Raw genomic sequence first — 20,694 nt, 5'->3', positions numbered from 1 at the left:
CACAGTTTTCTCCTATCACAGCCATTCAACTCTGTAACTGTTTTAAAGTCACCATTGGCCTCATGGTGAAATCCCTGAGCGGTTTCCTTCCTCTCTGGCAACTGAGTTAGGAAGGACGCCTGTATCTTTGTAGTGACTGGGTGTATTGATACACCACCCAAAGTGTAATTAATAACTTCACCATGCTCAAAGGGATATGCAATGTCTACTTTTTTTTTAAACCCATCTACCAATAGGTGCCCTTCTTTGTGAGGCATTGGAAAACCTCCCTGGTCTTTGTGGTTGAATCTGTGTTTGAAATTCACTGCTCAACTAAGGGACCTTACAGATAATTGTATGTGTGGGGTACAGAGATGGGGTAGTCATTCAAAAATCATGCTAATAAACACCATTATCGCACACAGAGTGAGTCCATGCAACTTATTATGTGACTTGTTAAGCAAATGTTTACTCCCGAAGTTATTTAGGCTTGCCGTTACCAAGGGGTTGAATACTTGACTCAAGACATTTCAGCTTTTCATTTTTAATTAATTTGTAAAAATGTCTAAAAACATAATTCCACTTTGACATTATGGGGTATTGTGTGTAGGCCAGTGACACAAATTGAATCAATTTTAAATTCAGGCTGTAACTCAACAAAATGTGGAAAAAGTAAAGGGGTTCTGAAGGCCCTATACGTAATATAGGAGTATTCAACTGGCGGTCCGCGGAGGTAATGCATGCGGTCTGCAAAAAATATATGATTAATAATAATAATAATATATATATTCTCTCAATGTTTTTATTAATATTGCTAGCAACAACAGAATAAACACATGATATGAATTACATATCAACAGTAGAAAAGTGGAGAATATCTTCTTTCTAATGATGTCAACTTTATTTCTCAACTCCTAATATTGAGGGAAATATATATGATTGGAGCCAATTACGCTGGAGTATCTGACATAGGCTTTGAAAAAGCACCCGTGAATAGGCTACTGGTGTGGCAAGTGCCGCTGGCTGCTGGTAAGCTTACTTGACTTGGACATCCATTTTTGCCAACACATGGCTAACCTTTGTTTAACCAGCTAAACAGCTGCTCTTAGCGAAAATGTGTTTGGAGTTACCTTTCTAGCTTATGGGCTATGTTAGAGTTTACACTTCCTCTTCCAATTATAATGTGGGGAGGTCAAAATAATGAAAAACGATCAACCAAATCTATTCATTTTAAAATGTTGATTACTTCTCCTTGCCATTATCATTCACCTGATGATAAGACAAGACGTGATTTTTTGGGGGGGCTAACGTATGATGGGGGTCCCTGGGTTGCCAGTTTGCCTGGGAGGGGGTACCTGGGCAAGAAAAGGTTGAAGACCCCTGACATAATATAGTAATATATGCCATTTAGTTTTATCCAAAGTGACTTAAAGTAATGCGGACATAAAAAAAGCTTTCTCATTTGGGTGGTCCTGGGAATCAAACCCACCACTCTTACATTGCAATCACCATGCTCTACCAACTGAGCTAGATGAACACATCACTCCACTTCTGTCTCTCTCCTAGTCGAGGCATCTGAGGCGTGTCCAGAGAGGCTTCTGGGTAACGAGCGGAGAAGGACGTGTCCAAAACCCTGTACACAGGACAAGGACTGTGGCAACAAGCGCCAGTGCCTGTGTGACGGCCAGTGTGGCCTCAGCTGTGTGGCTCCAGGTACGTGTGTGTGTGTTCTGGTTTGTCAGTTGGATCTCAGCTGCGAGGGACTATTTTTAAAATCATTGCACATGTTCATGTGTGTTCCAAATGAGGAAATGAGGCACTCGACATGGCTTTACATCATCACCAGTGATGCCCCATCTATAAGTGCCTCCTTTTCAGTTTAGCTGTCCAAAAACCTACTAAGCCCATTCTAAATTGTTCTTGATTATCTTATCTCTCCTCTTCAACCTCTCCACTCCTCCATCTCTTCCTCTCTTTCTTCCCCAGGTCGTACTTGTCCCTGGCCCCTGCCCTCCGGGAACAACTTTGTTGCTTCCCTCCTCTCTCCCACTCCCTCCTTCTCTGCCCTCCTCGAGGTGCGTTGTGACCCAGGCTACATGTTGCCCAACGGCTTGGATGCAGCCATCCGCCGTTGCCAAGGCGACCGACAATGGAGCAGTGATGATCCCAACTGCACAGGTGGGTACAAGAACAGTGCAGAGAGGCAGAATGTTCTGGATGCAATTTAGATAATATTACCTCTGCTCATGGGAAGGACCCTGGAAATAGGAAAGGGAAAGGGGGATACCTAGTCAGTTGTACAACTGAATGCATTCAACCCAACTGTGTCTTCTGCATTTAACCCAACCCCTTTGAATCACAGAGGTGCGGGGGGCTGCCTTAATCAACGTCCATGTCATCGGCGCTCGGGGAGCAGGTGTTGGGGGGTTAACTGCCTTGCTCAATGGAGTTTACTGGCCCAACGCTCTTAACCGCAACGCTACCTGCCGCCCCCAAAGAATGGAATGGAATGCACATACTGTAGATTGCACAGTGAATGGAATAGAACATCATTCACTCCTTCTGTTCTATTCAGTCTGTTTCTATCTGTTACATCATGTTCTATTCTATTGATATTTTTTCCCAGAAGTAGCTTTTCACTCTTAGAAAAAAGGGTTCAAAAGGGTTCTTCAGCTGCCCCCATAGGAGAACCCTTTTTGATTCCAGGTAGAACCCTTTTGTGTTCCATGTAGAGCCCTCTATGGGAAGGGTTCTACATGGAATCCAAAAGGGTTCTAACTGGAACAAAAAGGGGTTCTTCAAAGGGTTCTCTTATGGGGACAACTGAAGAACCCTTTTAGGTTCTAGATAGCACCTTTTTTTCTAAGAGTGTATTGGTGAATCAGGAATGAAGGCACTATGTGTGTGTGTGTGTGTGTTTGTGTGTGTGTGTGTGTGTGTGTGGGCGTCTGTGTGTGTGTGTGTGTCTGTGTGTGAGGTGTGCGTGCGGTGTGTGTGTGTTTATGTGTGTGTGTGTACCTCAGGAATGGGCCTCTGTGATGGTGTTATTTTGTTGGCAGTTTGTCTGCTTGCGTAGACTGAGACATTGTGTAACCAGGGCTCATTCTCTACATTGCCTTAGCAACGGGACTATCAGCTGTTGATACTAGGACTGCAGTCCAGAAAGAGGCAGGGCTTGATTAGTTCACAGTGTGTCCGTGCCAGATAGGGTGAAAGAGCATGTTCTAGTGTTCATCTCCTCCTGGTTGTGTTCTTTTAACCTTTATTTAACCTGTGTGTGTTTCAGCGTGTGAGTCAAGTGTGTCTTTTAGGAGTGTGAAGGTCTGCATGAATTTGTGTCCTCTGTGCACTATTGTGTGAGTGTGTGGGTGTGTACTTATAGTGTTATATGTGTGCGTTTGTATGTGTGTGTATGTATGTGTCCGTGTCCCAGTCTCACAGAGCTCCTTCACACAGACTGGCACTAGGTTGGCTGGGTGTCTTCCTGTGTTTATTCTCTACATTTGTCTATGAGTTTATTCGAGCTGTGCTCCTTTCGTGCTTATTGAAAGGCAGTGGGCGGTAGATCACTGTCAGAGTGTCAAATAGCTGTGTGTATGTGTGTGTGTTTAAGAGAGAGAGAGAGAGAGAGAGAGAGAGAGAGAGAGCGAGAGAGAGAGAGAGAGAGAGAGAGAGAGAGAGAGAGAGAGAGAGAGAGAGAGAGAGAGAGAGAGAGAGAGAGAGGGGGAGAGAGCGAGAGAGAGAAAGAAAGAGAAAGAGAGAGGGGGGAGAGAGAGAGAGAGAGAAAGAAAGAGAAAGAGAGAGGGGAGAGAGAGAGAAAGGAAGAGATTTTGTGTATACATTGAATGTGTGTGGGAGGTGGATCACAGATAGAGTGTCAAAGAGCTGTTTGTGTGTGTGTGTGATGTTTGTGATGTGTGTGTGTGTGTGTGTGTGTGTTTGTGTGTGTGTGATGTGTGTGGGCGACGGATCACAGTCAGAGAGCTCTCTTGCTCATGCAGCTCTGGGCCATGCTGTTCCCTCTTCTCCTCTCCTCTCTCATCCTCTCTTCCTCTCATCCTCTTCTCCTCTCATCCTTTTCCATCTGAGAGGCCCCTGATAAGGTCTCTCCCCTCAGAGAGAGCCAAGGACAAGCAAACAGCTCTGGGCTATTTACTGTGTTTGTTTGGTGAAGCAGAACTGGGCTGTAGAGAGAAGTGTGCAGTGTATGTGTGTGTGTGTGTGTGTGTGTGTGTGTGTGTGTGTGTGTGTGTGTGTGTGTGTGTGTGTGTGTGTGTGTGTGTGTGTGTGTGTGTGTGTGTGGTGGACTTGATTGGGAAAGAGGTGCACAGCTTTGGCTACCTGGTCATCTAGGGACATCTCTCTGCTTTCACTACCACTCCTTTAAGACAGATGTACCTGTCAGGCAGCAGTAGTTTCACACTGGGCCCTGGCTGTGTGTAAGGCAGGCAGGCAAGCAGGCAGGCAGGCAGGTAGGCAGGCAGGCAGGCAGGCAGGTACAGGTAGGCAGGTAGGCAGGTAGGCAGGCAGGCAGGCAGGCAGGCAGGCAGGCAGGCAGGCAGGCAGGCAGGCAGGCAGGTAGGCAGGCAGGCAGGGAGGAAGGGAGGCTGGAGAGCACAGAGAAGAGGGCCACAGTTAGAACACTGAACCAACCCAGCTCCAGGCACACACACACACTCCCCATACAGCCACACACTCAACTCACTCACCCCGCTCATACTTAGTTACACACAGGATTTATATAGCTACGTCTAGGATTAGATATGTTTCAAAAACACTCAGTAAACGGACCCCTTTTGATGTTGCTCATGTGTGTCTAAGGGAGAGTTTTACACAGAAGAGAGCCTCTCTCTACCTGCTGTAGTTAGTCTGCATTTCAAACTACCCATCCAACATCCCTCCCTATAAATCTGAGGTCACTTCAACACCTCTACAAAGAGCCTCTCTTGATATTTATATTTCCATGAACGAGAGGCACTCATACTTCCAGGAATGAGCAATCCATGCGGTTATACAACTAATGCTGCATCTCTCTCTTTCTCTCTTTCTCTCTTTCTCAGTTTCTCTCTCTCTCTGTCTCTGTCTCTGTCTCTCTGTCTCTCTCTCTCTCTCTCTCTCTCTCTCTCTCTCTCTCTCTCTCTCTCTCTCTCTCTCTCTCTCTCTGCAGCAGTATGCATGCTTATCAGCTAGTTACAATCATCTATTTTCAGATTCCTTTTTTCCACGGAGGATATTCATTTTCCTGACTCATAGCTACGACTACCTGCAACACCTATAACCTACAGAGGTTATTGTTATATGAGTGACCTGGCCAGTTAAAGGGACATGTGAGGTGTTGACCGCTATGTATCCTGAAGAGGAGTCCCCCCCCCATTCCACTAATCCCTGTTTACTGTGTTTCCTTCTCTCAATCCCATAATTCACATTAGCTACACACTGCTCTCTGTGTGTGTGTGTGTGTGTGTGTGTGTGTGTGTGTGTGTGTGTGTGTGTGTGTGTGTGTGTGTGGCTGTGTGTCTGTGTGTGTATTTGTGTGTATTTGTGTGTTGTTGTGTTGTGTTCCTGTTTTTTCTATTAATTCTGTTATGCACATTAGTTACATGCTGATATGTGCGTGTGTGTGTGTCTTTCAACAATGTGTGTGTTTCTGTATGTGTGTAGGCTATGAATCGCATTATAGGCACCAGCAGTGAATGACATACAGTGCCTTCAGAAAGTATTCACACCCCTTGACTTTTTCCACATTTTGTTGTTACAAAGTGGGATTAAAATTGATTTAATTGTCATTTTTTGTCAACGATCTACTTAAAATACTCTGTAATGTCGAAGTGCTTTGCAAATCTGGGTAAGTCTCTAAGAGCTTTGCAAACCTGGATTGTACAGTATTTACCCATTATTTTTAAAATTCTTCAAGCTCTGTCGACTTCGTTGTTGATCATTGCTAGACAGTCATTTTCAAGTCTTGCCATAGATTTTTAAGCCGATTTCAGTCAAAACTGTAACTAGGCCACTTAGGAACATTCAATGTCGTCTTGGTAAGCAACTCCAGTGTATAATTGGACTTGCGTTTTAGGTTATTGTCCAGTTGAAAGGTGGATTTGTCTCCCAGTGTCTGTTGAAAAGCAGATTGAACCAGGTTTTCCTCTCGGACTTTGCCTGTGCTTAGCTCTATTCATTTTATTTTTATTCTAAAAAACTCCCTAGTCCTTGATGATGACAAGCATACCCATAACATGATGCAGCCACCACCATGCTTGAAAATATGAAGAGGGGTACTCAGTGATGTGTTGTGTTGGATTTGCCCCAAACATAATGCTTTGTATTCATAACAAAATTGTAATTTCTTTGCCACATTTATTGCAGTGTTACTTTAGTGCCTTATTGCAAACAGGATGCATGTTTTGGAATATTTTGATTCTGTACAGGCTTTCTTATTTTCCCTCTGTCATTTAGGTTAGTATTGTGGAGTAACTACAATGTTGTTGAGCCATCCTCAGTTTCCTCCTATTACAACCATTTAACTCTGTAACTGTTTTAAAGTCACCATTGGCCTCATGGTGAAATCCCTGAGCGGTTTCCTTCCTCTCCGGCAACTGAGTTAGGATGGACTGCTGTATCTTTGTAGCTACTGGGTGTATTGATACACCATCCAAAGTGTAATTAATAACTTCACCATGCTCAAAGGAATATTAAATGTCTGCTTTTTTCATTTTTACCCATCTACCAATAGGTACCCTTCTTTGTGAGGCATTGGAAAACCTCCTTGGTCTTTGTGGTTGAATCTGTGTTTGAAATTCACTGCTCGACTGAGGGACCTTACAGATAATTGTATGTATGGGGTACAGAGATGAGGTAGTCATTCAAAAATCATGTTAATAAACACCATTATTGCACACAGAATGAGTCCATGCAACTTATTATGTGACTTGTTAAGCAAATGTTTACTCCTGAAGTTATTTAGGCTTGCCATAACAAAGGGGTTGAGTACTTATTGACTTAAGACCTTTCAGCTTAGATTTTTAAAAATTAATTAGCAAACATTTCTAAAAACATATTCCACTTTGACATTATGGGGTATTGTGTGTAGATCAGTGACACAAAATCTAAATCTAATCAATTTTAAATTTTAAATTGAAACATAAGAGGTCAAGGGGTGTGAATACTTTCTGAAGGCACTGCAAAACATCATCAGCACCGTGTGTGTGTGTGTGTATGTGTGTGTGTGTGTGTGTGTGTGTCTGAGTGGGTGTGTGTGTCTGAGTGTGTGTGTGTGTGTGAACCTATTGACTCAATTGAACAGAATGTACAAATGTGTTTTGTTACAGATGTTTTGTCCTTAATCATGTGAAAATGCTGTGCTCCCTTTTCCTCCCCCTCTCTCTGATCCTCTCTCATTTCTTCTTAACCTCTTTTCCCCTCTCTTCCACCCTTCTCTTCCCCCCTCCCTCCCTCATGTGCTTCTACATCTGCCCCCTCTGTAGCCCCCACTTCCCCCCAGGTCTCATGTCCTTTACCTGAGGAGGTGACCGACACCTTCAGCATCCATGGATCCGCAGTCGCTGGAACAACCATTCGCTACACCTGTCTGTCTGGGTGAGAGAGGTAGGGAGGGAGGGAGGGAGGGAAGGTAGGGATGAGAACAAGAGCGGTTGGAAGAGGCACGGTGGGAGAGCGAGAGACAGGATGAGAGGTTTGAGACAGAGAGAGAGAGAGAGAGAGAGAGAGAGAGAGAGAGAGAGAGAGAGAGAGAGAGAGAGAGAGAGAGAGAGAGAGAGAGAGAGAGAGAGAGAGAGAGAGAGAGAGAGAGAGAGAGAGAGAGAGAGATGGAAAGACAGATGGCAGAAAAAGGAGAGAGAGAGATGGGTGGTAATGGAGGAACTTCATTATGTACGAGACTGGGCTTTCTACATTACTGTTGTTAACTAGGCCATTAATGCACTTTTTACTGACTCACATCTAATAATGTATCACATCCGAATGCGTATGTCAGTTGGAATCATGTATCGTATTCAAAACACACACCTTCTGAGACAGAGCCAACAGAGAGGTGAACCACTTAGTTTATTACCAGTCAATTAGTCATATAACCACCCTCTCTCCCTCTCACTCTGTATCTCTCTTTCTCCCTCTCTCTTTCGCTCTCTCTCTTTCTCCCTTGCTCTCTGTCTCTCTCTCTCTCCCTCTCTCTTCCTCCCTCTATCTCTGTCTCTCTTGCTCACCCCCCCCCCCCCTCTCCAGGGAGCTGGTGGGAAACAGTGAGAATCTCTGTAATATTGACCAGACCTGGCAGTACCCTCACCCCATCTGTCAAAGTAAGTGTGTGTGTTTTATAGTGTATAGTGTTTGATAGAGAGAGCGTGAGCAGGCAAGCAGAGGGAGAGCATCAGAGCCATGGAAAATGATGGTTGGCGTGTGGGTGGATGGATTGGGACTTTTGAGTGTGAGTGTGTGTATGTGTGTTTGTGTGTGTGTATTTTGCGGAGGAGGTTATTGTACTCTGCACTTCTAAATCGTTCTACTTTGTGTGTGTGTGTGTGTCTTTTTATGTGTGTGAGTGAGAGACTGTAAGGTCAGTTGTTATGTTTCATAGTACTTTACTGCCACCTTCTGGCCTAAACAGAGAATAACATCTCTTGCAAATTCATTCAGCAATGTTCTTCAAACCTGGTCTGGTAAATGTGCATATACAGTGATCTTCTCTCTCCTGTTCCAGGGGTGTGGTGCCCGCCCCCCCAGGAGGTGAACCAGGGGTACCTGGTGGCGGTACAGAGGACTGAGTACGATGTGGGCGATGCCATTTATTACCTCTGTAAGAAGAACCACCTGCTGGATGGACCCAACCGGGTCACCTGCCAGTCCAACGGCACCTGGAGCGCAGTGCCCTACTGCAGAGGTGAGACTTACCTGATACACACAGTGCCCACTGTATGTGTGTGTGTGTGTATGAGAGAGAGAGAGAGAGAGAGAGAGAGAGAGAGAGAGAGAGAGAGAGAGAGAGAGAGAGAGAGAGAGAGAGAGAGAGAGAGAGAGGGGGAGAGAGAGAGAGAGAGAGAGAGAGAGAGAGAGAGAGAGGGGTTGTTAGAGAGATTGTTACAACACTGTATATATACATAATATGACATTTGAAATGTCTTTATTCTTTTGAAACTTCTGAGTGTAATGTTTACTGTTAATATTTATTGTTTATTTCACTTTTGTTTACTATCTACTTCACTTGCTTTGGCAATGTTAACACACGTTTCCCATGCCAATAAAGCCCTTAAATTGAATTGAATTGAATTGAGAGAGAGAGAGAGAGAGAGAGAGAGAGAGAGAGAGAGAGAGAGAGAGAGAGAGAGAGAGAGAGAGAGAGAGAGAGAGAGAGAGAGGGGGGAGAGAGAGAGAGAGAGAGAGAGAGTGAGAGAGAGAGAGAGGTTGTTAGAGAGATTGTTACAACACTGTATATATACATAATATGACATTTGAAATGTCTTTATTCTTTTGAAACTTCTGAGTGTAATGTTTACTGTTAATATTTATTGTTTATTTCACTTTTGTTTACTATCTACTTCACTTGCTTTGGCAATGTTAACACACGTTTCCCATGCCAATAAAGCCCTTAAATTGAATTGAATTGAATTGAATTGAGAGAGAGAGAGAGAGAGAGAGAGAGAGAGAGAGAGAGAGAGAGAGAGAGAGAGAGAGAGAGAGAGAGAGAGAGAGAGAGAGAGAGAGAGAGAGAGAGAGAGAGAGAGAGAGAGAGAGAGAGAGAGAGAGAGAGAGGGAGGGAGGGAGGGAGGGAGAGGGAGGGAGGGAGGGAGGGAGAGGGAGAGGGAGAGGGAGAGGGAGAGGGAGAGGGAGAGGGAGAGGGAGAGAGAGAGAGAGTAGATAGAATATTGACCTTTCTTCTTCTTTATTTGTTCTTCATCCTGTACTTCCTGTTCTTAGCGCGCTGTCCAATCCCAGCGGAGCGGAGCCGTGTTCTGATTGGTGGGCTGAAGCGTTGGCCCTATGACGTGACAGACTCTGTTGTTCCTCACGGGGAGAGGGTGACGTTCTACTGTAAACACTCAAGGAAGCAGTGCAGCTTCCCATACACACAGACCTGCTTCGACGGCAGGCTCAACCCCCCCTTCTGCTACCTGGGTGAGTTGGGACCCCAGAACTGGTGCCATTATCTATGGTAAACCCTTGGTGCCTTCCTCGTCTTTCTATGTGACTGTTCAGTGGGCAGGAGACCTCAGGGTTCAGTCAGAGACAGTATGTTTGTATTGTCTTCATTTGATGTAACATGTCTGGCACCTCCCTCCTTCTGTGTCCCAGAACCCACCTGGCTGCAGTACAAACTGTTCCCTCATCGGCTGGTGTCGGAGATCGAAGCCTGCTCCCCTGCAGACCTGGAGTAATACCCCAACAGCCCTATCCCTATCTCCTGTCCCCCTCTCTCTCAGCCTGTACCAATGATAGGCTCTACATGTCTTAATAATATGTGTGTTCATGATAATACATGCATTAATACAGAAGTAAAACATAGTCATAATAATCATTCATATAGTTCAAATGCACAGGAGGTTGGTGGCACCTTAATTGGGGAGAACAAGCTCATGTTAATGATTGGAGCGGATAGGTGGAATGGTATCAAATACATCAAACACATGGTTTCCATTCGATGCCATTCCATTTGCACGGTTCCAGACATTATTATGAGCCGTCCTCCCCTCAGCAGCCTCCTGTGTTCAAATGTTCACTTCATGTGTTGTTATGGTGTGACTCTGACTCCTCCCACTGTGGGATCTGACTGACCTTACCTGTTGTTTTGTTTTTACATAGTGTGTCCCTGCCCCAAGGTGGCCCTCAGGATACTCCTCCTCCTTATGTTGTTGACACACCAAGCTCTGAGGCTTGGAAGTTCTATTGATGTGAAGGTTTTGAAATAAAAACAAAGTTTTTTTGTGATGTAATGATTGTGATATTTCATGTAATTGAAATGAAATAGAGATGAACACTTGATTCTCACAACAATTAGGACACCCTGATATCTTGCTCGCGCACGCGCACGCGCACGCACACACATCCATCTTTTACATTTTCTAAGGTTACATGTCTTTGGATTAAATGGTGATCTGATCTGATCTCATACCGTATACAGTAGCTGTCCACTGTTTACTCAACATGGATTGATTCTAGTCGGACCCAGAATGTCATTGCTATTCGGAATCCTTGGGACGTCCCTACCCCATTGAAGTTTACATTTGATTAAGGTAAGGGTTAAGGTTAGGGTTTAGTAAGGGTTATGGTATGGGTAGGGGTTAAAGTTAGGGTAGGGACGTCCCAAGAATCCTTGATAGCATTAACCAACCCAGAATGCTGCGACGCCATGAGCTCCCCCTTCTCTCTGCTCGCGCAGCAGGCTGAGCGCAGAATCTCGCCTCCTATCTTCTCCGCCTCTCATTCATATTTGGTCCTCCGGAAGTATCCACAGCTCGGGTAAGCCAGTGTCTATGCAGCGAGTGAGTCTTATGGGTGGAGTATGTAGTTTATTATCCAGTTTTAAATGTATGGACAGTATACCGGACGCATCCCACACCTATTATATTGACATGCGTATGTCCATACAATTAAGTTAGTGAAATAAATTACAATATGGCGGTAAAGTTTCCTACATTGCTTTTCCTGCCAGCTGTCGGGCTGCGCTCCCTACAGGGCTCGAACCCTCGACTTGTAAAATGGCTGGTTGTGGGTCCATAGACAGCAAGGGCAGTTATTATGTCAAAAATATCAACATAATTTAGACAAATACCGCGGCGTCTTTTTAAAATAAGGGAGCTGAATATATTACATTATATGCCGTTAACAAACATTGTCCCAGGTTCGAGTGTCGTGTCCATTGATGCGCAGTTCATCCACAGATATGAAACAGGGTTTGGCTATTCGGACCTCGGACTGCGCGTAATGGCGTCTCCCATGAACAGCGACACTTGTTATTCCAACATAAATACAGTACAAGGGTGGATAAAGGTTCGAATGGAGGAAAACAAATACTGTCAATATGATATCGACCCAAACCCGTTGCCAGATATTTAACGAATGTCTTATTTTGTATTAGACTATGCCAGACAAACGAAATTTTTTAATCGAAAGAAAAATGGATAGTCTGATTTCGCTGATATCATGCTCTCTTGAACCCTCCGCTGCAGACTGTCGCGTTGATGCTGTGTTAAATTGGCGACTTTGTTTAGAGCCCGGTAAGCAAATTATATAAAACCAGTGAAGTCCATAATAACAGCAAATGTAATGCAAATATGTGCGTCATTTACTCATGCTGCATTACCTTTTTAAGATTGACAATCATAGCAATTAAGCATATCAGGTGATCACTGATTGTAGAGCATGAAACCACATACTATAGCCTTTAAAAAAAAATCTCGCCTCAGGTTATTGAGATAATAGCAGGAATTGGAACCCGTTTGAATGATGATGATGTTGATGATGATGATGACAATGTAATGGTGATGATGATGACGATGATGATGTGGAAGGTGGTGGTGGGGATGTTATGAAGGGGATAGGATGATTTAACCTAAAGTGTCTTTAGAAAGTATTCATACCCCTTGACTTTTCCACATTTTGTTGTGTTGCAAAGTGGGATTAAAATTGATATAATTGTCATTTTTTTGGTCAACAATCTACATACTCTGTAATGTCAAAGTGGAAGAAAAATTCTAACATTTTTGTATTATTATTATTTTTTACAAATTAATGAAACATAAAACACTATCTTGATTAAATAAGTATTCAACCTCCTGAGTCAATACATGTTAAAAATCACCTTTGGTAGCGATTACAGTCTTTCTGGGTAAATCTCCAAGAGATTTCCACACCTGGATTGTGAAACATTTGCCCATTATTCTTTTCAAAATTCTTTAAGCTCTGTCAAATTGGTTGTTGATCATTGCTAGACAACTATTTTCAGATCTTGCCATAGATTTCCAAGCAGATTTAAGTCAAAACTGTAACTCGGCTACTCAGGAACATTCACTGTCTTCTTGGTAAGCAACTCCAGTGTAGATTTGGCCTTGTGTTTTAGGTTATTGTCCTGCTGAAAGGGGAATTCATATTCCAGTGTCTGGTGGAAAGCAGACTGAACCAGGTTTTCCTCTAGGAATTTGCCTGTGCTTAGTTCCATTCTGTTGCTTTTTTATCCTGAAAAACTCCCCAGTCCTTAACGATTACAAGCATACCCATAACATGATGCCGCCACCACTATGCTTGAAAATATGGGGAGTGGTACTCAGTAATGTGTTGTATTGGATTTGCCCCAAACATAACACTTTGTATTCAGGACGAAAAGTGAATTGCTTTGCTAAATTTTTTTGCAGTATTACCTTAGTGCCTTGTTGCAAACAGGAATATTTTTTATTCTATACAGGCTTCCTTCTTTTCACTCTGTCAATCAGGTTAGTATTGTGGAGTAACTACATAGTTGTTGATCCATCCTCAGTTTTCTCCTATCACAGCCATTCAACTCTGTAACTGTTTCAAAGTCACCATTGGCCTCATGGTGAAATCCCTGAGCGGTTTCCTTCCTCTCTGGCAACTGAGTTAGGAAGGACGCCTGTATCTTTGTAGTGACTGGGTGTATTGATACACCATCCAAAGTGTAATTAATAACTTCACCATGCTCAAAGGGATTTTTTAAATAAAACCCATTTACCAATAGGTGCTATTATTTGCGAGGTGTGGGAAAATGTCCCTTTTCTTTGTGGTTGAATCTGTGTTTGAAATTCACTGCTCGACTGAGGGACCTTACAGATAATTGTATGTATGGGGTACAGAGATGAGGTAGTCATTCAAAAATCATGTTTAAAACTATTATTGCACACAGAGATAGTCCATGCAATTTATTATGTGACCTGTACTCCTGGACTTATTTAGGCTTGCCATAACAAAGGGGTTGAATACTTATTGACTCAAGACATTTTTAATGAATTCGTAAACATTTCGAAAAAAAAAATTCCACTTTGACATTATTGGGTATTGTGTGTAGGTCAGTGACTCTTTTTAAAAATATTTAATCAATTTTTAATTCAGGCTGTAACACAACAAAATGTGGAAAAAGTCAAAGGGTGTAAATACTTTCTGAAGGCACTGTTTTTATAGTAAAACAAGAATAGGAGTTTAATAAATTCATAATAGCCTATTTAGTCTATTTGAATAGTTTGAGTCTAGGCATATATCATTATGCACAATGAAAGAACAAGGAAGATATTCTAACAACATAACACTAATTGAATCAACTTCCTAATGTTGCTGCTCTGATATCTTGTGAAATAGCATAAAGACACCTGCCCACCTCAGGACATCTTCCTTATCAATGAAGCCTATAGTCCTCTTATTATTTGATTTGAATAATTCATCTCTTGTTAAGATTATACAATATTTCATCCCTATTTTACAGATTTAGGCATGTTCCAAAATGGATTCTCAACAGACGGGGGTTCTGACCAATGGTGGCTCAGATGACAGGAGCGTCAGCCAATCCTTGAAGAGATCAGGGACTGTGCTAGAGATCCATGAGGAACCAGTGGACTCCTTGATCTTATCCTGCCCACCAGGTAACCTCCAATAATGCTCCCTTAAACAGGTGTACTCCAGTACAGGTGTCCAATCAAAACCTTTTGAGGCCAAACAAGGAGGAGGGGCTGGGAGAGCGCCAGATGTGGGCGGGACACAGCCAGCATTACAGGAAGCAGTTGAACCCTGCGGGCTCAACCAACCAATCGCAGTCAAGACTGGACTTCCTGGTGTGTGCGATCAACCAATCAGAATCAAATCAGACGTTCCTGGATTGTGCAACAGGCCAATCACAGACTCTGCAGCTCTCAGCTCTACCAAAGACGTGCTTCACTCTGATTCTAAAGGGAGTAGGTTAGAACCCAGAGCTGTTTAGTCTGGGACCAGTTCAAATGCCCTAACCTCCACTACGGTGACTGGTGCGGGCGAGATGGAGGATGTGTGTGTTGAAGAGATAGAACACAGTGAAGAGCCTCTCCACAGGATGAAGACAGAAGAGAGGGATGAGAGGAGAGATGGAGAGAGGGATGTAACACAGGACAGGAATGGTAGTCCCATTGTCCCTGAAGCGCCTCTCATCTCCGACACAGCCAAGGCAGAGAGGGATGGAGGGATAAGGGGGGAGAAAGAAAGGAAAGATAGAGAGGATGAGAGAGTGATCCCTCTTTTCCTGCCCCCTAGTCGATGTCATGGTGGAAAAGAGAGACCAGGAGAGGATAGAGAAGGGAGAGCAGAGGCAGGGAAAGGAGGAGGGGAGAGAAGAGAGGAAGAGGCAGGGAAAGGAGGAGGGGAGAGAAGAGAGGAAGAGGCAGGGAAAGGAGGAGGGGAGAGAAGAGAGGAAGAGGCAGGGAAAGGAGGAGGGGAGAGAAGAGAGGAAGAGGCAGGGAGAGGAGGAGGGGAGAGAAGAGAGGAAGAGGAGGGAGAAGTATTGGATTTGAGCTTGCCTAAAAAGAGAGAGATCAAGGAGAGGAGCCTTTGGCATGAGAGCTCACTGCTTATGGAGGTAGATGAGGTAGAGGGGGATGGAGATAGGGACATAGTAGAGGAAGATGATGGTGATGATGAAGAGGATTCTATATTGAGAGGGGATGGAGCTGACATTTTTGGGGGACCTCTCCTGTCTCCCTCGTTCTTCTCTACCTCCGTTTTCACCTCCCTCTCTTCCATAGACTGTGACAGTGAAGGTCTTCTCCTGATAGATGACCAGGGTATTCCATACACACTCACCCCTGAAGGGCACAAAGTGCCCCAAATAGACTCTTCCAGGCCAGACAACCCCCCCTCAAGCCAGCCAATGGTGCAGTCCAGCTCATTGGCGGTAGAGGATGACAGGTTGTCTCATATAACCACAGCAGGGGTCACTTACCTCAGCCAAAGTTTAGTAAAAACTACACACACACACAAGGAAAACACATGTCCCGCTCCTGTTACATCTATGAAACCTTCACAGAAGTCAGAACTTCTCAAAAATAAAGAACACTCAAAGAACCCAGAACTCTTACAGAATGTGGAACCCCCTAAGGTTCTAGATTCAGGTGTGAAAGCTGTCAGTGAGGCTAGTGCTGCTGTTTCCCAACCTTCTAGTTCTGCTGTACCCCTCCAACCCCCTCAGCCCATCCAGATCCTGACTAACCCCTCCTCCAACACCCCCATCCTCCTCTTCCCCTCCTCCCCCCAGCTCTCCTCCACTACCCTAACCAAGACTGATACCAACCCAGGCCTCCTGGCCTTCTCTCTCCCCCCCTCCCTCACCCAGAACTCCCCCAGCACCTCCACCTCTATGTTACTCCTCCTCTCCTCCTCCACTACCTCTTCCTCCGGTCAGTCTTTCTCTACCTCCACACCCATCGCTCTCATTGACCCCTCCACCGGTCAGCTCTCCCAAATCACTGCCTCCTCTTCATGCTCTCTTTCTCTTTCATCCTCTCTTTCTCTCTCTCTCTCTTCTGGTCAGATCGCCACATCAAGGTCATCCCTCCCTTCCAATCCCTCCCACCCAGTTATTAGATTGACACCCAACAACTCCCCTACCATCCTATCAAGAGAGAGTCCCAGCGTAAACCCTCCCGCCCCCCTGACCTCCCCCTCTGTGGTCTCCTCCCTTCCCTACAAGCAGTCCAGTGCTGATGGCAGTTCTAAAGCAGTTCCACTCAGCTCACCTCCTCACAAACACATTGAACCAAACTGTTGTGACCCCAACCCTGATCATCAGTCACTATCTACTGAAGAAACTCAAATGGAGTCTGTTCCAAATGGGTCATCTCCTACTAAAGCCCTTACACACCCGCAATCCCCTTCTCTGTCCTTTGACTTCAGTTTGGAGGCATCCGACCAATCAAAAGCCCCAGAGTCAAAGCACACCTCCCTCCCATGGGACGACCATCTCTACTTCTCCTCCTCCACCGCTCCTCCCTCCCCTCCCCTCGCCCCCATCTTCCCCTCCAGCGGACCCGGTAACCTGGACCCCCTGGACCCTCTGGACCCCCTGTCCCCAGCCTCCTCTCCATCCTCTGGGCCACGAAGGGTCCTCTACTGCCCTCTCTGCCCCAGGATCTTCTACTACCTGTCTGACCTGGAGCGTCACTCCATCACCCACTCTCAGAACAAGCCCCATGTCTGCCTGCAGTGTGGCAAGGCCTTCAAACGCTCCAGCCATCTGCAGGTGAGCTCAGTTGTTCATAAATGTTTGAATTGTGGTGTGGTGATTTGGTGGGCTCATGATGACATATTGTTTTGATTGTGTTTGAAGTGGAACTAGGTCCTTTGTGTCAGATTTCATGTTGTTATGACTGCTATGTAATAAGTAGGTATAAACATATCATAATATATGAACATGAATGTATAGTATTATCTAACAAATGTGACCCTCAACCTTTGACCCTGAACAGAGACACAAGCACATTCACACGGGCGAGAGGAACTTTGTGTGCCCCATCTGCTCCAAGCGCTTCAGGGAGGCGGGCGAGCTGCAGCGCCATCAGAGGGTACACACAGGAGAGAAGCCCTACCAGTGCCCGCTGTGCCACACACGCTTCGCCGAGCGCAACACCCTGCGTCGACACACCAAACGCAAACACCCTTACCACCAGGCAGCTATGGAGATGCTGACAGAGAGAGGAGGAGGAGGAGGGGGGGGAGGAGGGGATGAAGATGAGGGTACAGAAGAGTGGTATAGTTCCAATGTGTCCAACTTGGACAACTCTGACTCTGAACCAGATTCTGAGGTCATTTCCTGATGCTGATCCTCTTGAATAAAGGGAAGGAGAAGAGAAGGAGGAGGAGGAAAGGAGGAGGAGGAGGAGGAGGAGAGCAAAGGTGGTGTAGCTTCACTGTGTCCAACTTGGACAACTCTGACACTGAAAGGGACTGAAACAGACTTTTTAATGATAAGTACGTGAATGGTACTTTCCAATGAGAACATTGGTTATATTTATTTATACATTTCTCTTGAATGTATTTTATTTCCATTCCCTTACATGGTCCGAAAATGATCACTGATCTCACAAACCATTTCCCATCAAGTATTCCTTCGATTTTCGTCATTTCCACAACTATAGGGCGGAAAATGTTCATGGACATTCTAAAAAGGTCACCCTTTGACATTCTGCTATAACAATAGATTAGCACTACCAAAGTACTAAAAATGATGTTGTAAAAAGCGCTGTCACTATGTTTTATTGTAACATTGTTCTTTATTACTACATTTATTTCTTCTCTTGTGGGAGCTGTACTTATAATTAAGTGAGATAATTTAACTTTCTTACTATTAAAGACACTGTGAGTAGTTTGGATTTTGTGTTCAAATTTGAGAACAATAGCCTCCAATTTGTCCTTTTTACATGGTTTTTACATTGTGATTTATGCTGCCTAAGCCTTCAAAACAAGGTGCCCTAATTTGTTAAATGCATACAACAGAATTCTGATCAATTTTTTGTTGTTGATTGCACCATTGATGATACTCAATTCAAGGTTTTGATAAACGTTAATTTATTTCAATTAAACCTCCCTGTGTGCCTTCAGAAAGTATTCATACATTTACATTTTAGTCATTTAGCAGACGCTCTTATCCAGAGCAACTTACAGTTAGTGCATACATTTTTCATACTGGCCCCCCGTGGGAATCGAACCCACAACCCTGGCGTTGCAAGCGCCATGCTCTACCAACTGAGCTACAGGAGGCCTATTCACCTTGACTTATTTCACATTTTGTTGTGTTACAGCCTGAATTGAAAATTGATTAAATATATTTTTTTTCTCATACACACAATACCCCATAATGAAAAAGTGAAAACATGTTTTGAGAAATGTTTGCAAATTTATTGAAAATGGAAAACATAAATATCTAAGTTACATAAGTATTCACACACCTGAGTCAATACATGTTAGAATCACCTTTGGCAGCGATTACAGCTGTGAGTCTTTCTGGGTCTCTTTCTGGGTCTCTAAGACCTTTGCACACCTGGATTGTACAACATTTGCGCATTATTCTTTTAAAAATTCTTCAAGCTCTGTCAAGTTGGTTGTTGATCATTACTAGATAGCCATTTTCAAGTCTTGACATAGATTTTCAAGCCAATTTAAGTCTAAACGGTTACTAGGCCACTCAAGAACATTCAATGTTGTCTTGGTAAGCAACTCCAATGTAAATTTGGCCTTGTGTTTTAGGTTGTCCTGCTGAAAGGTGAATTTGTCTCCCAGTATCTGTTGGAAAGCAGACTGAACCAGATTTTCCTCTAGGATTTTGCCCGTGCTGAGCTCTATTCCGTTTATTTTGATCCTAAAAAACTCCCTAGCCCTTGCCGATAACAAGCATATCCATAACATGATGCAGCCACCTCCATGCTTGAAAATATGAAGAGTGGTACTCTGATGTGTTGTGTTTGATTTGCCCCAAACATAAAGTTATTTCTTATTCAGGACATAAAGTTAATTTCTTTGCCACATTTTTTAAAATGTTACTTTAGTGCCTTATTTGCGAACAGGATGCATGTTTGGAATATTTTTATTCTGTACAGGCTTCCTTTTCTCCCACTCATTTAGACAACCCGGTCTCAGAGCATTTCGTATTATTATGTACGTAAATCTGCCCCTCTCATTTAGTATCATATGTTACGTTTCGTATGGTATGTATACATTTGTGGATGTCCATCATCCATTTCGTATGATATGTTACGAATTACAATTCGTATAATATGTTACGAATTTACAAATGTACAATATGTTACGGATTTGCAAACGTACAATATGTTACTAATTTGCAAAACGTATATGTTACGAATTCTAATTTGTTGTGGCTAACGTTAGCTAGGCTAGGGGTTAGGGTTAAGGTTAAGTTTAGGAGTTAGGTTAAAGAGTTAAGGTTAGGGTTAGGGGAAGAGTTAGCTAACATGCTAAGTAGTTGCAAAGTAGCTAAAAAGTAGTAAGTAGTTGAAAAGTTACTAAAATGCTAAAGTTGTCCGTGATGAGATTCGAAACCGAAACGTTTGGGTTGCTAGACGTTCGCATTGTATGCCTACCCATCCACCCCGACCAACCACCCTCCTTTTGGTTTTGCCTTCAGTAACCTTCTGTCTTATGTAACCATACCAAACGTAACATATCATACTATTGTGAGTGTCCCGGATATACATTCACTATGTTACGTCTAGTCTATGAGACCAGGCTGAGTAACTACAACGTTCTTGAGCCATCCTCAGTTTTCTCCTATCACAGCCATTCAACTCTGTAACTGTTTTAAAGTCACGATTGGCCTCATGGTGAAATCCCTGAGCGGTTTCCTTCCTCTCAGGCAACTGAGTTAGGAAGGACGCCTGTATCTTTGTAGTGACTGGGTGTATTAATACACCATCCAAAGTGTAATTAATAACTTCACCATGCTCAAAGGTATATTCAATGTCTGCTTTACCCATCTACCAATAGGTGCCCTTCTTTGTGAGGCATTGGAAAACCTCCCTGGTCTTTGTGGTTGAATCTGTGTTTGAAATTCACTGCTCGACTCAGGGACCTTACAGATAATTGTATGTATGGGGTACAGAGATGAGGTAGTCATTCAAAAATCATGTAAAACACTATTATTGCACATAGAGTAAGTCCATGCAACTTATTTAGTGACCTGCTAAGCAAATTTCTACTCCTGAACGTAGGCTTTATCACGACTCAGGA

General features: G+C 43.8%; 2 protein-coding genes across 6 annotated transcripts in view; both read left to right on the top strand.

Moving 5' to 3' along the window:
• LOC121542922 (beta-2-glycoprotein 1-like) overlaps positions 1-10,919 on the top strand; it is an 18,791-nt gene extending 7,872 nt beyond the window's left edge. Inside the window, exons 2-9 of the mRNA XM_045226599.1 lie at positions 1,546-1,692; positions 1,966-2,157; positions 7,461-7,572; positions 8,218-8,291; positions 8,693-8,872; positions 9,907-10,104; positions 10,282-10,360; positions 10,789-10,919. Of these exons, the coding sequence (XP_045082534.1) occupies positions 1,546-1,692; positions 1,966-2,157; positions 7,461-7,572; positions 8,218-8,291; positions 8,693-8,872; positions 9,907-10,104; positions 10,282-10,360; positions 10,789-10,876 (1,070 nt within the window). The 3' untranslated portion in view covers positions 10,877-10,919. The remainder of the gene's footprint in view (positions 1-1,545; positions 1,693-1,965; positions 2,158-7,460; positions 7,573-8,217; positions 8,292-8,692; positions 8,873-9,906; positions 10,105-10,281; positions 10,361-10,788) is intronic.
• A 320-nt stretch (positions 10,920-11,239) lies between these two features.
• LOC121542920 (zinc finger protein 581) lies at positions 11,240-18,566 on the top strand. Of its 5 annotated transcripts, none has more exons than XM_045226490.1 (4): positions 11,240-11,445; positions 14,417-14,573; positions 16,487-17,194; positions 17,421-18,566. In XM_045226490.1, exons 3-4 carry the CDS (start codon positions 16,769-16,771, stop codon positions 17,766-17,768), a joined length of 774 nt encoding a protein of 257 aa, XP_045082425.1. In that variant the 5' UTR covers positions 11,240-11,445; positions 14,417-14,573; positions 16,487-16,768; the 3' UTR covers positions 17,769-18,566. The 5 variants fall into 5 exon arrangements, with proteins under 5 accessions (XP_045082425.1, XP_045082422.1, XP_045082423.1 ...); XM_045226487.1 differs by having other exon boundaries at positions 16,289-17,194; XM_045226488.1 differs by having other exon boundaries at positions 11,240-11,468; positions 16,289-17,194.
• Positions 18,567-20,694: the final 2,128 nt, after the last annotated feature.

Source organism: Coregonus clupeaformis, chromosome 17 (genome assembly GCF_020615455.1).
Source record: "Coregonus clupeaformis isolate EN_2021a chromosome 17, ASM2061545v1, whole genome shotgun sequence".
In the NCBI taxonomy this organism is placed as follows: Eukaryota; Metazoa; Chordata; class Actinopteri; order Salmoniformes; family Salmonidae; genus Coregonus; species Coregonus clupeaformis.
Note: the sequence above shows the minus strand (reverse complement) of the source record. Positions and strands in the feature narration are given on the sequence as shown.